At 40.2% G+C, this 10,550-nt stretch overlaps 1 protein-coding gene across 1 annotated transcript in view; it reads right to left on the bottom strand.

Moving 5' to 3' along the window:
* Positions 1-10,550, bottom strand: part of LOC102214328 (poly [ADP-ribose] polymerase 12-like) — a 31,869-nt gene that overhangs the window by 5,218 nt on the left and 16,101 nt on the right. The window contains exons 2-10 of the mRNA XM_005733094.1: positions 8,908-9,217; positions 8,084-8,219; positions 3,494-4,088; positions 3,354-3,404; positions 3,140-3,266; positions 2,582-2,747; positions 1,698-1,818; positions 1,494-1,590; positions 184-259 (exon numbers count right to left, since the gene is read on the bottom strand). Coding sequence (XP_005733151.1) covers positions 184-259; positions 1,494-1,590; positions 1,698-1,818; positions 2,582-2,747; positions 3,140-3,266; positions 3,354-3,404; positions 3,494-4,088; positions 8,084-8,219; positions 8,908-9,185 — 1,647 coding nt within the window. The 5' untranslated portion in view covers positions 9,186-9,217. The remainder of the gene's footprint in view (positions 1-183; positions 260-1,493; positions 1,591-1,697; positions 1,819-2,581; positions 2,748-3,139; positions 3,267-3,353; positions 3,405-3,493; positions 4,089-8,083; positions 8,220-8,907; positions 9,218-10,550) is intronic.

Here is a 10,550-nt window from a genome sequence, read left to right as displayed (position 1 = left end):
AGATCCCGGGAATAACATCGGAGATCTCTGTCCAGAAGAGCGCAGTCCTGGGAACAGCTAAGATACTGCGCAGAACCCTCAAGCTCCCAGGCCTCTGGTAGAGGACCCGAGCTTGAAGGATAAACCGCCCGCAGGGGCGTGCTGGGTGTTTTTATATATATATAATTTTTTTTTTTACAATACCGAGTATCCTGTTTGAGGGGTCTGTGTCTTGTCCCAGGTTTCTGGTACTGGAGTGGAAGTTTGAACCAAAGGCCTTCTGCAGAGAGAAAGGGTTAGAATGACTTTAATTATTGTTTTTAAAGGTTGAAAACACACATCAGATAAATGTAATTAATGATCACTGCGGTAAGCAGACTTCTTTTCTTTATTCAAACTTTAAGTTTTAATTTTAAATGAATAAAATATTTTTCTGTTATAAGCGACAATGAAAAACATCATATTTTTAATTTCTTGCAAATTCCTTGAAAAACAAACCAACGAAAGAAAAAAAAAAACAACCCCAAACTAAAGAATTGTGACTCATGCTGAGGCTCCACATAGACGGGGAAATAACTGTTTGATACCCTGCTGAATTTGTAGATTTGCTCACTTTACAAAGAAATTAAAATATAAAGTCTCTCATTTTGATGGTCGTTTCATTTTAATGGAGAGATCAACCAAAAATTCAGAAACAAAACCCCAAATTACCGAGTTCTTTGATCTGCATGTCATTGAGTGAAATAAGGATTTGATCCCATACAAGCGAGCCAAATGAACACAGCTAATAAGTGAAACAGAAGAATTTAAGAACAATCAGGGTTGTTCCTACAGTCTTTGAGTCTTATTAAGTTAAGTTACTAAGTAGCTCAACAGTGTCTCTAAGAAACCTGTAGACATCATGTTTTGTGAAATCTTTGTTGACTAAAAAGCTAATATGACCAGTTACTGATATGGCTAGCTACTTATTTACATCTCCATGAGTAAATAATCAACATCAGAATTCATTTAGAGTCACGTTTCGTCTTCTTGAAAGAGATATTTGGCTGTGTCAAAAATTAAATCAGCATTGAAATCCCCCAAAACAACTGCAATTCCTTAAATGGCCACTTGAAGTTAGCTTAAAAAGTTGACCCACTTTTGTGGATAATGTTTAGATTACAACCTGGTACAAAATAATGGTTTTTGTCTCTGTCATATATATACACATATATACACACACACACACACACACACACACACTTTTTTTTTTTCTTTTTTTTTTAGATTTGTTTCTTTTAGACTTCTATGACCAAGAGAAAACCCGAATGTTGGCATGGTTACCCATCAGTACTGAACAGAAATGTGTTAGGTTTAAGCCAATATCTCTAAATCAAATCCCATCTCCAACTGGAATTCGAGTGGAGTATCTGTCAGAATGAAGCTGCAGCAGCATTCAAAGATCTCATGATTGAGAAAAAAAAGGTAAAGGGGTTTGAAAACTTTCTTGCGGGGCTGTTTTTGGGATGACGTACCTGACTCTCTTTGTTAGGACATCTGCAGCAGAGACAAACCGTGGTCGCCTGCACACAAGCCTTTTGGTGCCATAATGCTTGTTTGTCTGCATCATGTCTGACGGGTAAAAAAGTTTAAACTTACATAATAATTATAAAGCCAGCTGTACATGTTAGCATTTCTGAAGTCAGCAAACAGAGACAGTTTCCATATTCTTTGTTTACCTTGGAAACTGAGTGAATATGAGTGTGAACCAGCAGTGAACTCCAACACGTCTTTATCATTGGCCAGAAACTTCTCCTCCAGCTTTGTGCTGTTGATGTCTGCTGTTTTATGTCCACTAGTCTGCAAAGCAAGAAAACTGAGCGAGTTTTTGACCTCAAACCTGCACTGGGACATTAATAAAGTTGATTGATTATAATACCTGAGCTAATCGTAAATCAGCATCATTATAATTCTTTTAGAGAAACTTTGTCTTTAAGGAGACCTGACTGCATCAAGCACTTAAGTACCAAAAAACAGCCTTAAAAAGCTCACCCAAATTTACAGCAGAACTGAATATGCTTACGGGCTGGTACAAAAATGGGTTTTGGTATGTTTTTTTTGCACATTGAAATAACATTGAAACCTAGGTACTAGCTCAGGCTCCTTCCACACCAGAGAAGTGACAATCCATGAACTACAAGCTAGTTTTTGGAAGCTACTCTGCAACTTTTGCTATCTAGCAGCCAAATATGATTCCTGGCTGGAAAAGTTTTTTCATATATTTTTTTCATTTAAAATTTCTCCCTGAGTGTAATGGAATCACTGCTGATGCCAGATCAGGATGATATTGTTGGAGGATAGAACAACAACATGAAACACAAACTGAAAAGCACTGAAATGCACAGTAGAGTTCTCCTGTAGGGGAAACAAACCACTGCAGGCTCAAACTATGAGGGATTTTTCACATTACAAATAGTTTATTTGTGTTTTTCAATAAAACTATTAAATCAGACTCACAATTAGTTACATTTTTTGAATGTGGATACACAGTGGACTGTTAAAGTCGTGCCTTAATGTCTTAGCAATCTGCCAAAATTTCTGCAAACACTCTGTAGTTACTCACAGCGGATGCAAACATGTTCCAACTCCCAAACTCATCCTGCCAGTACCAAAGCCACTCGGTGGTGTGGATGAAGGTCGGCTCAATCACCGAGTTTTCTGTCGAGAGTCGACGCACTTTGTTCCATCCACAGGTCATCGTGTCAAAGTGCACGGCCGGGCTGGTGCTACTGCAAAAAAACAATCAAAGTATTAACATGAAGATGGTCAGTTATGCAAAAACTTTGATGATTTTTATGATTCTTTGTTCAGTATTTTGTGGTGATTTAAACTAAATTTCACTATAATAATTTTGGTGAATAATGTGGTACGTGAAACAAACGCTGCGTGCCTGAAATGACCATTTTAAGAACATTATCTTGCACTGACATCATACAGAGCCAACATCAAAACCTTTTACCCTCATAAAAATTACTATCACATACACTGAGCTTGATTTTAGTTTAAAAGAAGCATCTGTTATTTTATCAACGCATATTTGAAAAAAAGTGGAAATGCTTAATAGTTCCACTAGATCTTAAGAAACCCTGAGATGTCTGAGTTGCAGAATAAATGTAAGTACCTGTATGAGTTACTGGGGTCACAGTAGTCTCTCTCAATTGTCTCATTATCGGGCAAATCAGTCCACTGGTGTCCCTCTTGGACCTGCCATCGGTACGGCATCTTGTCATGAGCTTTAAAACATCGATCTAAGAAGAAAGAAGAAAGACAGCTGATCAAAGTCAAGAAAGAACTACATTAAAGCCTCAAACACTTACTAACCATGACGTTCTCACCATCATGTTTGCAGTGACCTTTGATGAAGTACATGCAGATCCCTGTTTTATCTGAAAGAAACAGGAGATATTTCACAGGCTTCATTCAGACAGCAGTTTTAGTTCATCTCCCCACAGAAGTATTTTCAGCTGTTGCTTACCTCTGACAGGCCTCTGTCTATTATTCTGCCATTCTCCACCTTTAGCAGCTTCATCATTGACAGCAGCATGAATGTCACTTAAGGAACGAGCATTTTGAAAACGCTGATGGTTGCCCCTGTTCCTGGTAGCGGCGACAGTGATGTCACTGGTGGGAGAGTTGTCATCGTCACTTTCATTCAGTCCATCGCTGGACCACAGGTCAAAGCCATCAATGTTTGCAGCAATGTTACTAAGTGAACGGGCTCGATGCAGATCTGGGCGGCTGCTGTGGCTTCCTCTGTTTCCTCTAAAGCCTCTGCTGAGCTGATGGCCACCTCTCCCTCTGCCTCTCTGACTTCGTTGACCATGGTCACTGACTCCAGCCAGCTTCAAAGCCTGTTTATTTGCATAAGTAGCCTTCAAGGACTGAAAGAGTGTGTCAGGTACGCCTCTAGCTTTCAAAGCTTTGAATGGCTGTGGAGCATTAAAATCGTGGTTCTTCCAGCAGCTGCATTCACGGCTGATGTAGTTCTCACAGATGTGGAGCCTCCTGCAACCATCACCATCCTGACACCTGCCGAACTCTCCATCACCATTGTTGTAGTTGTAGCATATCTGATGGAGAAAGGGGGGAAAAGGGGAGTTACAAAAGTATACTGTATATAAAAGATGAATATAGCCATCGTGATGTCCAACTTCTTTATTTGTATTTTTTCCAACTTTATTTTTATTCAACAGGAACATTAACATTTACACAGACACAACAAGGGAAAAAAGGAAAAAAGAAAAGCAAACAACAAAATTTAAAAAAAAATAGAAGGGGGGGGGATTCACCCAAGGCAATGTGAAGTTACTAAAATGTAATTTTTCCACTTGGAGATATACAGTGTATCTTGCTCGTTTATATATACACCTACATCTATGTACATACTCACACACACTTGCAAGTATCTACATACCATTCCACCCGCTCCATTACACCTAGGGCTGCCACAAACGATTACTTTGATAGTCGACTAATCAGATCATCATCCATTGGACGTAAAACGTACAGCTTATTGCACCAGCAGCATCTGCTCGTATATAACTATCATTAGCTTACAGCTTTAAGTGTGTAAGGTCTGTGCTAACTAAAAATAAAGACAAGATGATAGTTTATTAAATTTTAATGAAATTTGCAGATTGTTTCGGTGAAGTTTAATAAACTCCTTGCTATCTAAAATATAACAGGACACTGGAGTAAATTCTCGAGCATCTCACACTTCTGATAATCAGCTGTCTGCTTGATGTTTACTCAGCTGTGTAAAAACTATAACTTTAATCTCAGCCAAACCGATTTACTCAGGAACAAATAAAATACTGAAAAAAGCCAAACAATAACATTTTAAGTTATCTAAGTGACTTATATATATATATGTTTAACCTGAGTAGCGAAAGACAGCGGTGGGTTTGAAAACGATTTGCCGGGAGTCCGGTGTTCTCACGGCTCTAGTTAGCCTAGCCCCCGGCTAGCTATCGAGCTAGTGGGTAACAGACGTCTCTGAAAACGTCGGAGCGCTTTTGAAAATATGCGGTGTCTTGATAAACTGAGCAGATATTTGAGGTTTACACAGCTACATTCTCGCCTGAAAATATGTTAAACGTTTATTCTGTGACCCAGAAAGAATAATAAGAGTAACATTAAAACTAACTAGCTGCCGCCATTGTTATAAACTGAGCTGGGCTGCGCTATGAATTCTGGGGCACAGCTTCTTCTTCTTCTTCGGGGTTTAACGTCAGCTGGCATCCTTGTACATGCAGTGCTGCCATCTTCTGTTTCAGTCCGTTATTACACTCTTAAATCCTGCTACTTATTCCTGCGTCTTTTGGGATCTTACAAAGCTTCAAATGACGCGTCGACTATTAAATCAGTCGTCGACGATTTTGATAGTCGACTAATCGTGGCAGCCCTAATTACACCCTATTCCAGTTTTAGGGGAACCTTTTGAGGACATACTCATTGACTGTGTTGGTCCACTTCCTAAAACAAAATCGGGACACAGTATCTTCTGACTTTGAATCCATTGTTAAGGCGCTGATGAACTTCTTTTCTACTTTTGGGTTGCCGAAATCTGTCCAAACGGACCAAGGCTCTAATTTCATGTCTCGGATTTTTGCTCAAGTTTTGCGATCACTTGGTATTACACATCACAAGTCTAGTGCATATCATCTGGAGTCGCAAGGTGCACTCGAGCGTTTTCACCAGACATTGAAATCTATGATGCGGAAATTTTTCCTTGAGTCTGGAAAGGAATGGGATGAGGGGTTGCCGCTGCTTCTTTTAGCGGTAAGCGTGCAGGAGTCGCTAGGATTTAGCCCTGCTGAGCTGGTGTTTGGTCACACACTGTGTGGCCCGTTGCAACTACTCAAGGAGAATTTTCTGTTTGACATAGATGTTCCTAAGGAAAATGTGTTGGATTATGCGAGTTCTTTTAGAAAGTGTTTGCATAAAGCATGCGCAATCGCACGCTCTTGTTGCAGCGCAGGGAAAGATGAAAAGGAAGTTTGATAAGAAAGCTGTGGAAAGGAAATTTGAGGTTGGTGACAAAGTTTTAATACTTCTACTCCTTCAGTGGTCCGTATACAGTGCACGCGAATTGAGTGAAGGAAACAGTGTTGTGTGTGTCATATCAATATGATGAAGCCTTACTTTGCTAGTGGTGTATCAACAGTTGCGACTGTGGGGGTGCCAGTTTCCAAAACCTGGTATGACCCGGTAAGTGATGATGTGGTTTTCGGTTGTGCTGAGGGCTGTGCACGACTTAGAAACTCTGAAATCCTAAGTGATCTAAGGTCATATTTAAATGATGCTGTTCAAAGTGACGTGTGTTGGTTGATTGAGAATCATCCTATTCTTTTCTCTGACACTCCTTCCTGTACCACTGTGCTGGAGCATGATATCGATGTGGGGGACCACCCTCCAATCAAACAGCATGCCTACCGGGTGAATCCCACTAAATGTGCCATTTTCCAGACAGAAGTTTCTCATCCGTTGGAAAATCATCTTGCTGTTCCTAGCTCTAGTGCGTGGAGTCCCCCCGTGTCTCCTAGTGCCTAAAACAGATACAACCCCGCAGTTTAGTATGAGTTTTCGGAAGGTGAACAGGGTGACCAAACCCGACTCCTATCCTCTTCCCAGAATGGAAGATTGTGTCAATATGGTCGGTTCTGCGAAGTTTGTTACTGTTACGCCACATTCTAACGCTCATGAATATCGTGCTGGGAAGCGTTCTCCATTGTGAAGTGTATTTAGATGATATTGTCGTCTATTCAGACACCTGGTCAGAGCATAAACACTCACTGATGTGTTCCATCACTTGGAAAGGGCATCCCTCGCCCTCAATCTCGCCACGTGTGATTTTGGCAAAGCCACTGTGACGTATCTAGGGAAACAGGTGGGTCAAGGACAAGTGCGCCCTATTTTGGCAAAAATCCCTGCTCCTTGTACTAGGCGTGAGCTCCGCCATTTTCTCGGCATGGTGGGCTACTACCAGGGTTTCTGTCGAAATTTCGTGGAAGTGTAAATACTGGGTAGGATATGATACTGGTTTCACACCAGCACATTTGGATGGGGTGTTTAGAGAATTTACAGCATACTGTAAAATCTCAACCAACACAGACATGGACAGCTTCCTACAACTCAGTGAAACTTACAGGTTAAATAAAACAGACTTTTACAGATAATTACAACTGAGACACCGTTTTAATAAAAATATTAAAGTTGCAAGGGAGGATTCTGAGGAGGCGGGCCTCATTGACATGTTTGTCGACACCTATAAAGGTGAAGTACATAAAAGGCTGATCTCGAAACTGTGCTCATGTTTACAATCACGTAAAGAGGACTTAAGGACTTAAAGAGAGAGAAGGAAGTGATATTTCTTCATGTGTATCGTGTGATTTCCAAATCACACGATACACATGATTTTGACCTACACCCGTTTTCAGACTTTGGCTCGTGTGATTAGGTAGAGGATTATTAGGGGGTCCATTGTCCCTCTTGGGGGGAGATACTCCCACAGGGTTTAAATCTGGGACTCTCCACGTTTGACCTTAGAACTGAAGAAGCTTTTCGGATGAGAGGTGAAACGTCTTCAAGCAACTTAAAGAAGTCCAGACGCCTTTTCTTTCCAGGCTCCTTAGACTTTGCTCTAAATGGTTCCAAGAACTACAAGGTTAACTGTTTACTGAGGTCAGCGGTCAGTGTGAGATCATTTTCACATAAACTTCTATACAACAGGACGTCTTCTCTCATTTTTTATATTGTTGTTGTTCAAAGCAGTAATGTTTTGTGAAGTCGATGGAGGGCTTGCTTGATCAACAGATCCAGTATTTAATAAAGTTACACTTAAGCTTGCGTATAAAAACTTGGCAGGAAAAGTGGAGGACAATACAGATTAAATGATTAAATTAGTGAGGTAACAATCAGTTACAGAACAAGAAAAAAAAAGGAAATTAAATAATTGAAAGCTGGGAGTAAAATCAGCTGGAAGATGCCAAATATCAGAAAAGGTGACAGTTCATTTTAATGCAAACTAACTTGTCCGGTTCATGCTGTGTGTTGTTAGACTTACATCAGGAAGAACTGTGTGGTCACTCTGCAGCAGCAGGGTGCACAGCTCCTCTCGGCTCAGGCTCTCCAGCTCATGCTCCCTCAGAAGTCTTTGGTTATGCTCAGAGGTCAGCTCATGGGAGAAGCTGCAGCCCCTCCTGTTATAACAGAATCCACACAACTGAGTCATGACTGGGCGTGCTAGCATTTATTTGCTCAGTTAAGAATAAAAAAACAAAAAACAGCGTCATATGAGACAGCTGTCTTTGTGTAATGATTAATAAGGCTTATCTGCATGGTACAAAGTCAGCGGTTAGGTTCAAGGCAAACAGCCACCCTGATAACTCTTAGAAACAGTACGACATCAATGTGAAAACTAAGTTTGAAGTTTAGGGAAACATGCTTGGGAAACAGGATTAGCCCAGTACTAGATTGTTTTCTATGTGGCTGGGTAGACGCAGCAGCTGCTTTAGTTTTTATTTTTCATAGTAAACTTTGCTGATGTTGGAAAATCTTTCTGTTCTGTGGATGAACGTAGCCATGTTCTTTTCACTGTCACTCTTTTTACTCATTTCAAAGCTAAGCTTCAGTCTAAAAGACAACCAGAAAGCAACTTTTCCTACTGGCCCTCAAAGCCACATTTTGTTACTTGTTTAGGTTAGCTTTTTGAATAAATGTGTCAAACTGCTGTAAATTGTCAGATTTTCCTAACAATACCTAAAGGCACCATCAGTGTCCTGGACTTTAAACCTGTTGATTTTACAACCATATGTGATATAACTACATGACATAAATAACACTCCCTAAATAAGCTCTGTTACTTACTTTTAAGTCCAGTATATTTACCTGAGCTGAGTGAACTGACAGAATCCGCTGAAGAGGATGTTTTTGCACAGGTGCAGACCCCTGCATATCCCCAGACAGTCTTTCACTCTGCAAAGTCTCAGGCGGGTCCTGGCCACCACCTTCGGCTGTCCGTTTGGACAACACGAAACAAATTTCTCTTGGTTACAAATGATCTCCGACAACTTCGTGGGATCTCCGGAAAACAGATTATACACTAAATCCTCCGTGTTGACTGCTCCTTGGCCGGCGCAGATCATTCTCAGTATTTCCGTCTCCATCGTGTCCGAGCTCTGCCTGCGTTTCCTTCCACCTGTGACATTAAACTGACGAAAGCCTCATTTCTGACGACTGGAAAGCGAAACTCAACAACCTTACCTGGACTGATGCTGTAATGCTGCTGTTTTCCACTCTGAGTCGTCGCCGCGATGACCTCCATACATCCCACACCTCGGCTTTCTTCTACTTCACAGCTGAAACATTTCCAGTAATGAAGCATGCCATGAAGATTCGCAACAAAAACATTTAGAATTTATTGAAAAACAAATGTTATGCCAGACTTTCCATCAAACCTTTGAGGTGAACATTTGGATTTTTAGCTGCTAAATTCTAAATGCAGGCTGTCTGCTGTTTGCTGCTTGCAGCGAGGGTTATATGGGGGAACAGAAGAGTCAAATTAATTTTGTAATTCTTTTATTTATTTAGACATAAATAAAGTGTGCGTCAATATTGTAAAATAAATGATTATTACATTAATAAATATTCAAATCAATTTCTAAAACATAAAAAATAACTCTCATTAAAAAACACATTTTAGAATTCCAAAGGAAAAAAAAAATTCAAAATCTTTTTAAAGTACAATTTAAAAAAGAGAAATGAGTAAACAGAATTAAAGGGAAATGGATCAAAAAAACCCAAAGATTTATTTTGACCTTTTCTATCCTTAATAGTTTAAATCATATTACCAAATGTATTAGCTTTGGGATTAATTAAGGGATTAGCACTTGGATTAGCTATCAGATTAAATGTCAGATTAGCTATTCCATTTAACATTTGGAAAAAGCAATGCAAGTTCATCATGCCGTGCGATGTAAGGAGCTCTCCAACTGGTTACAGAGACACAGTCTGGCTGCCTTGATAACTAGCTAGGGACGATGATGCATACAGAGAGAAGGTGCAGTGGCTGGCACTTTGGTGCAATGCCATAATCTCTTAATGTTGACAAAACAAAAGAGCTGATCGTTGACTTTAAGAAGACCGAGGCTGTCCATCTCCTGCTCAGCATTGCTGGTGTCACAGTAGAGAGAGTGAAGAGCACCAAATTCCTCAGTGTTCACATCACAGAGGACCTGTCCTGGACCAGCAACACCAAATCAGTGACAAAAAGGGCCCAGCAGTGACTGCACTTCCTGAGACGACTGAAGTAGGTGCACCTCCCTAAACCCATCCTTATGTATACAACTATATGTGACTGAATTACAACAACTCTGCAAAGATGAGGGGGTCAAAATGATATACCTCTGTGTGTGTGCGTGTGAGAGGGATAATATTATGCATACATATGTCATTTTGTTTGATTATTGTACTTAGTTTGTACATTTGTACAAATCTCATATCCCGATATAAGAATTCTATCGTCCCGATAA

Source organism: Pundamilia nyererei, unplaced genomic scaffold (assembly GCF_000239375.1).
Source record: "Pundamilia nyererei isolate P.nyererei 1_Seehausen unplaced genomic scaffold, PunNye1.0 scaffold00050, whole genome shotgun sequence".
Taxonomy (NCBI): domain Eukaryota; kingdom Metazoa; phylum Chordata; class Actinopteri; order Cichliformes; family Cichlidae; genus Pundamilia; species Pundamilia nyererei.
Note: the sequence above shows the minus strand (reverse complement) of the source record. Positions and strands in the feature narration are given on the sequence as shown.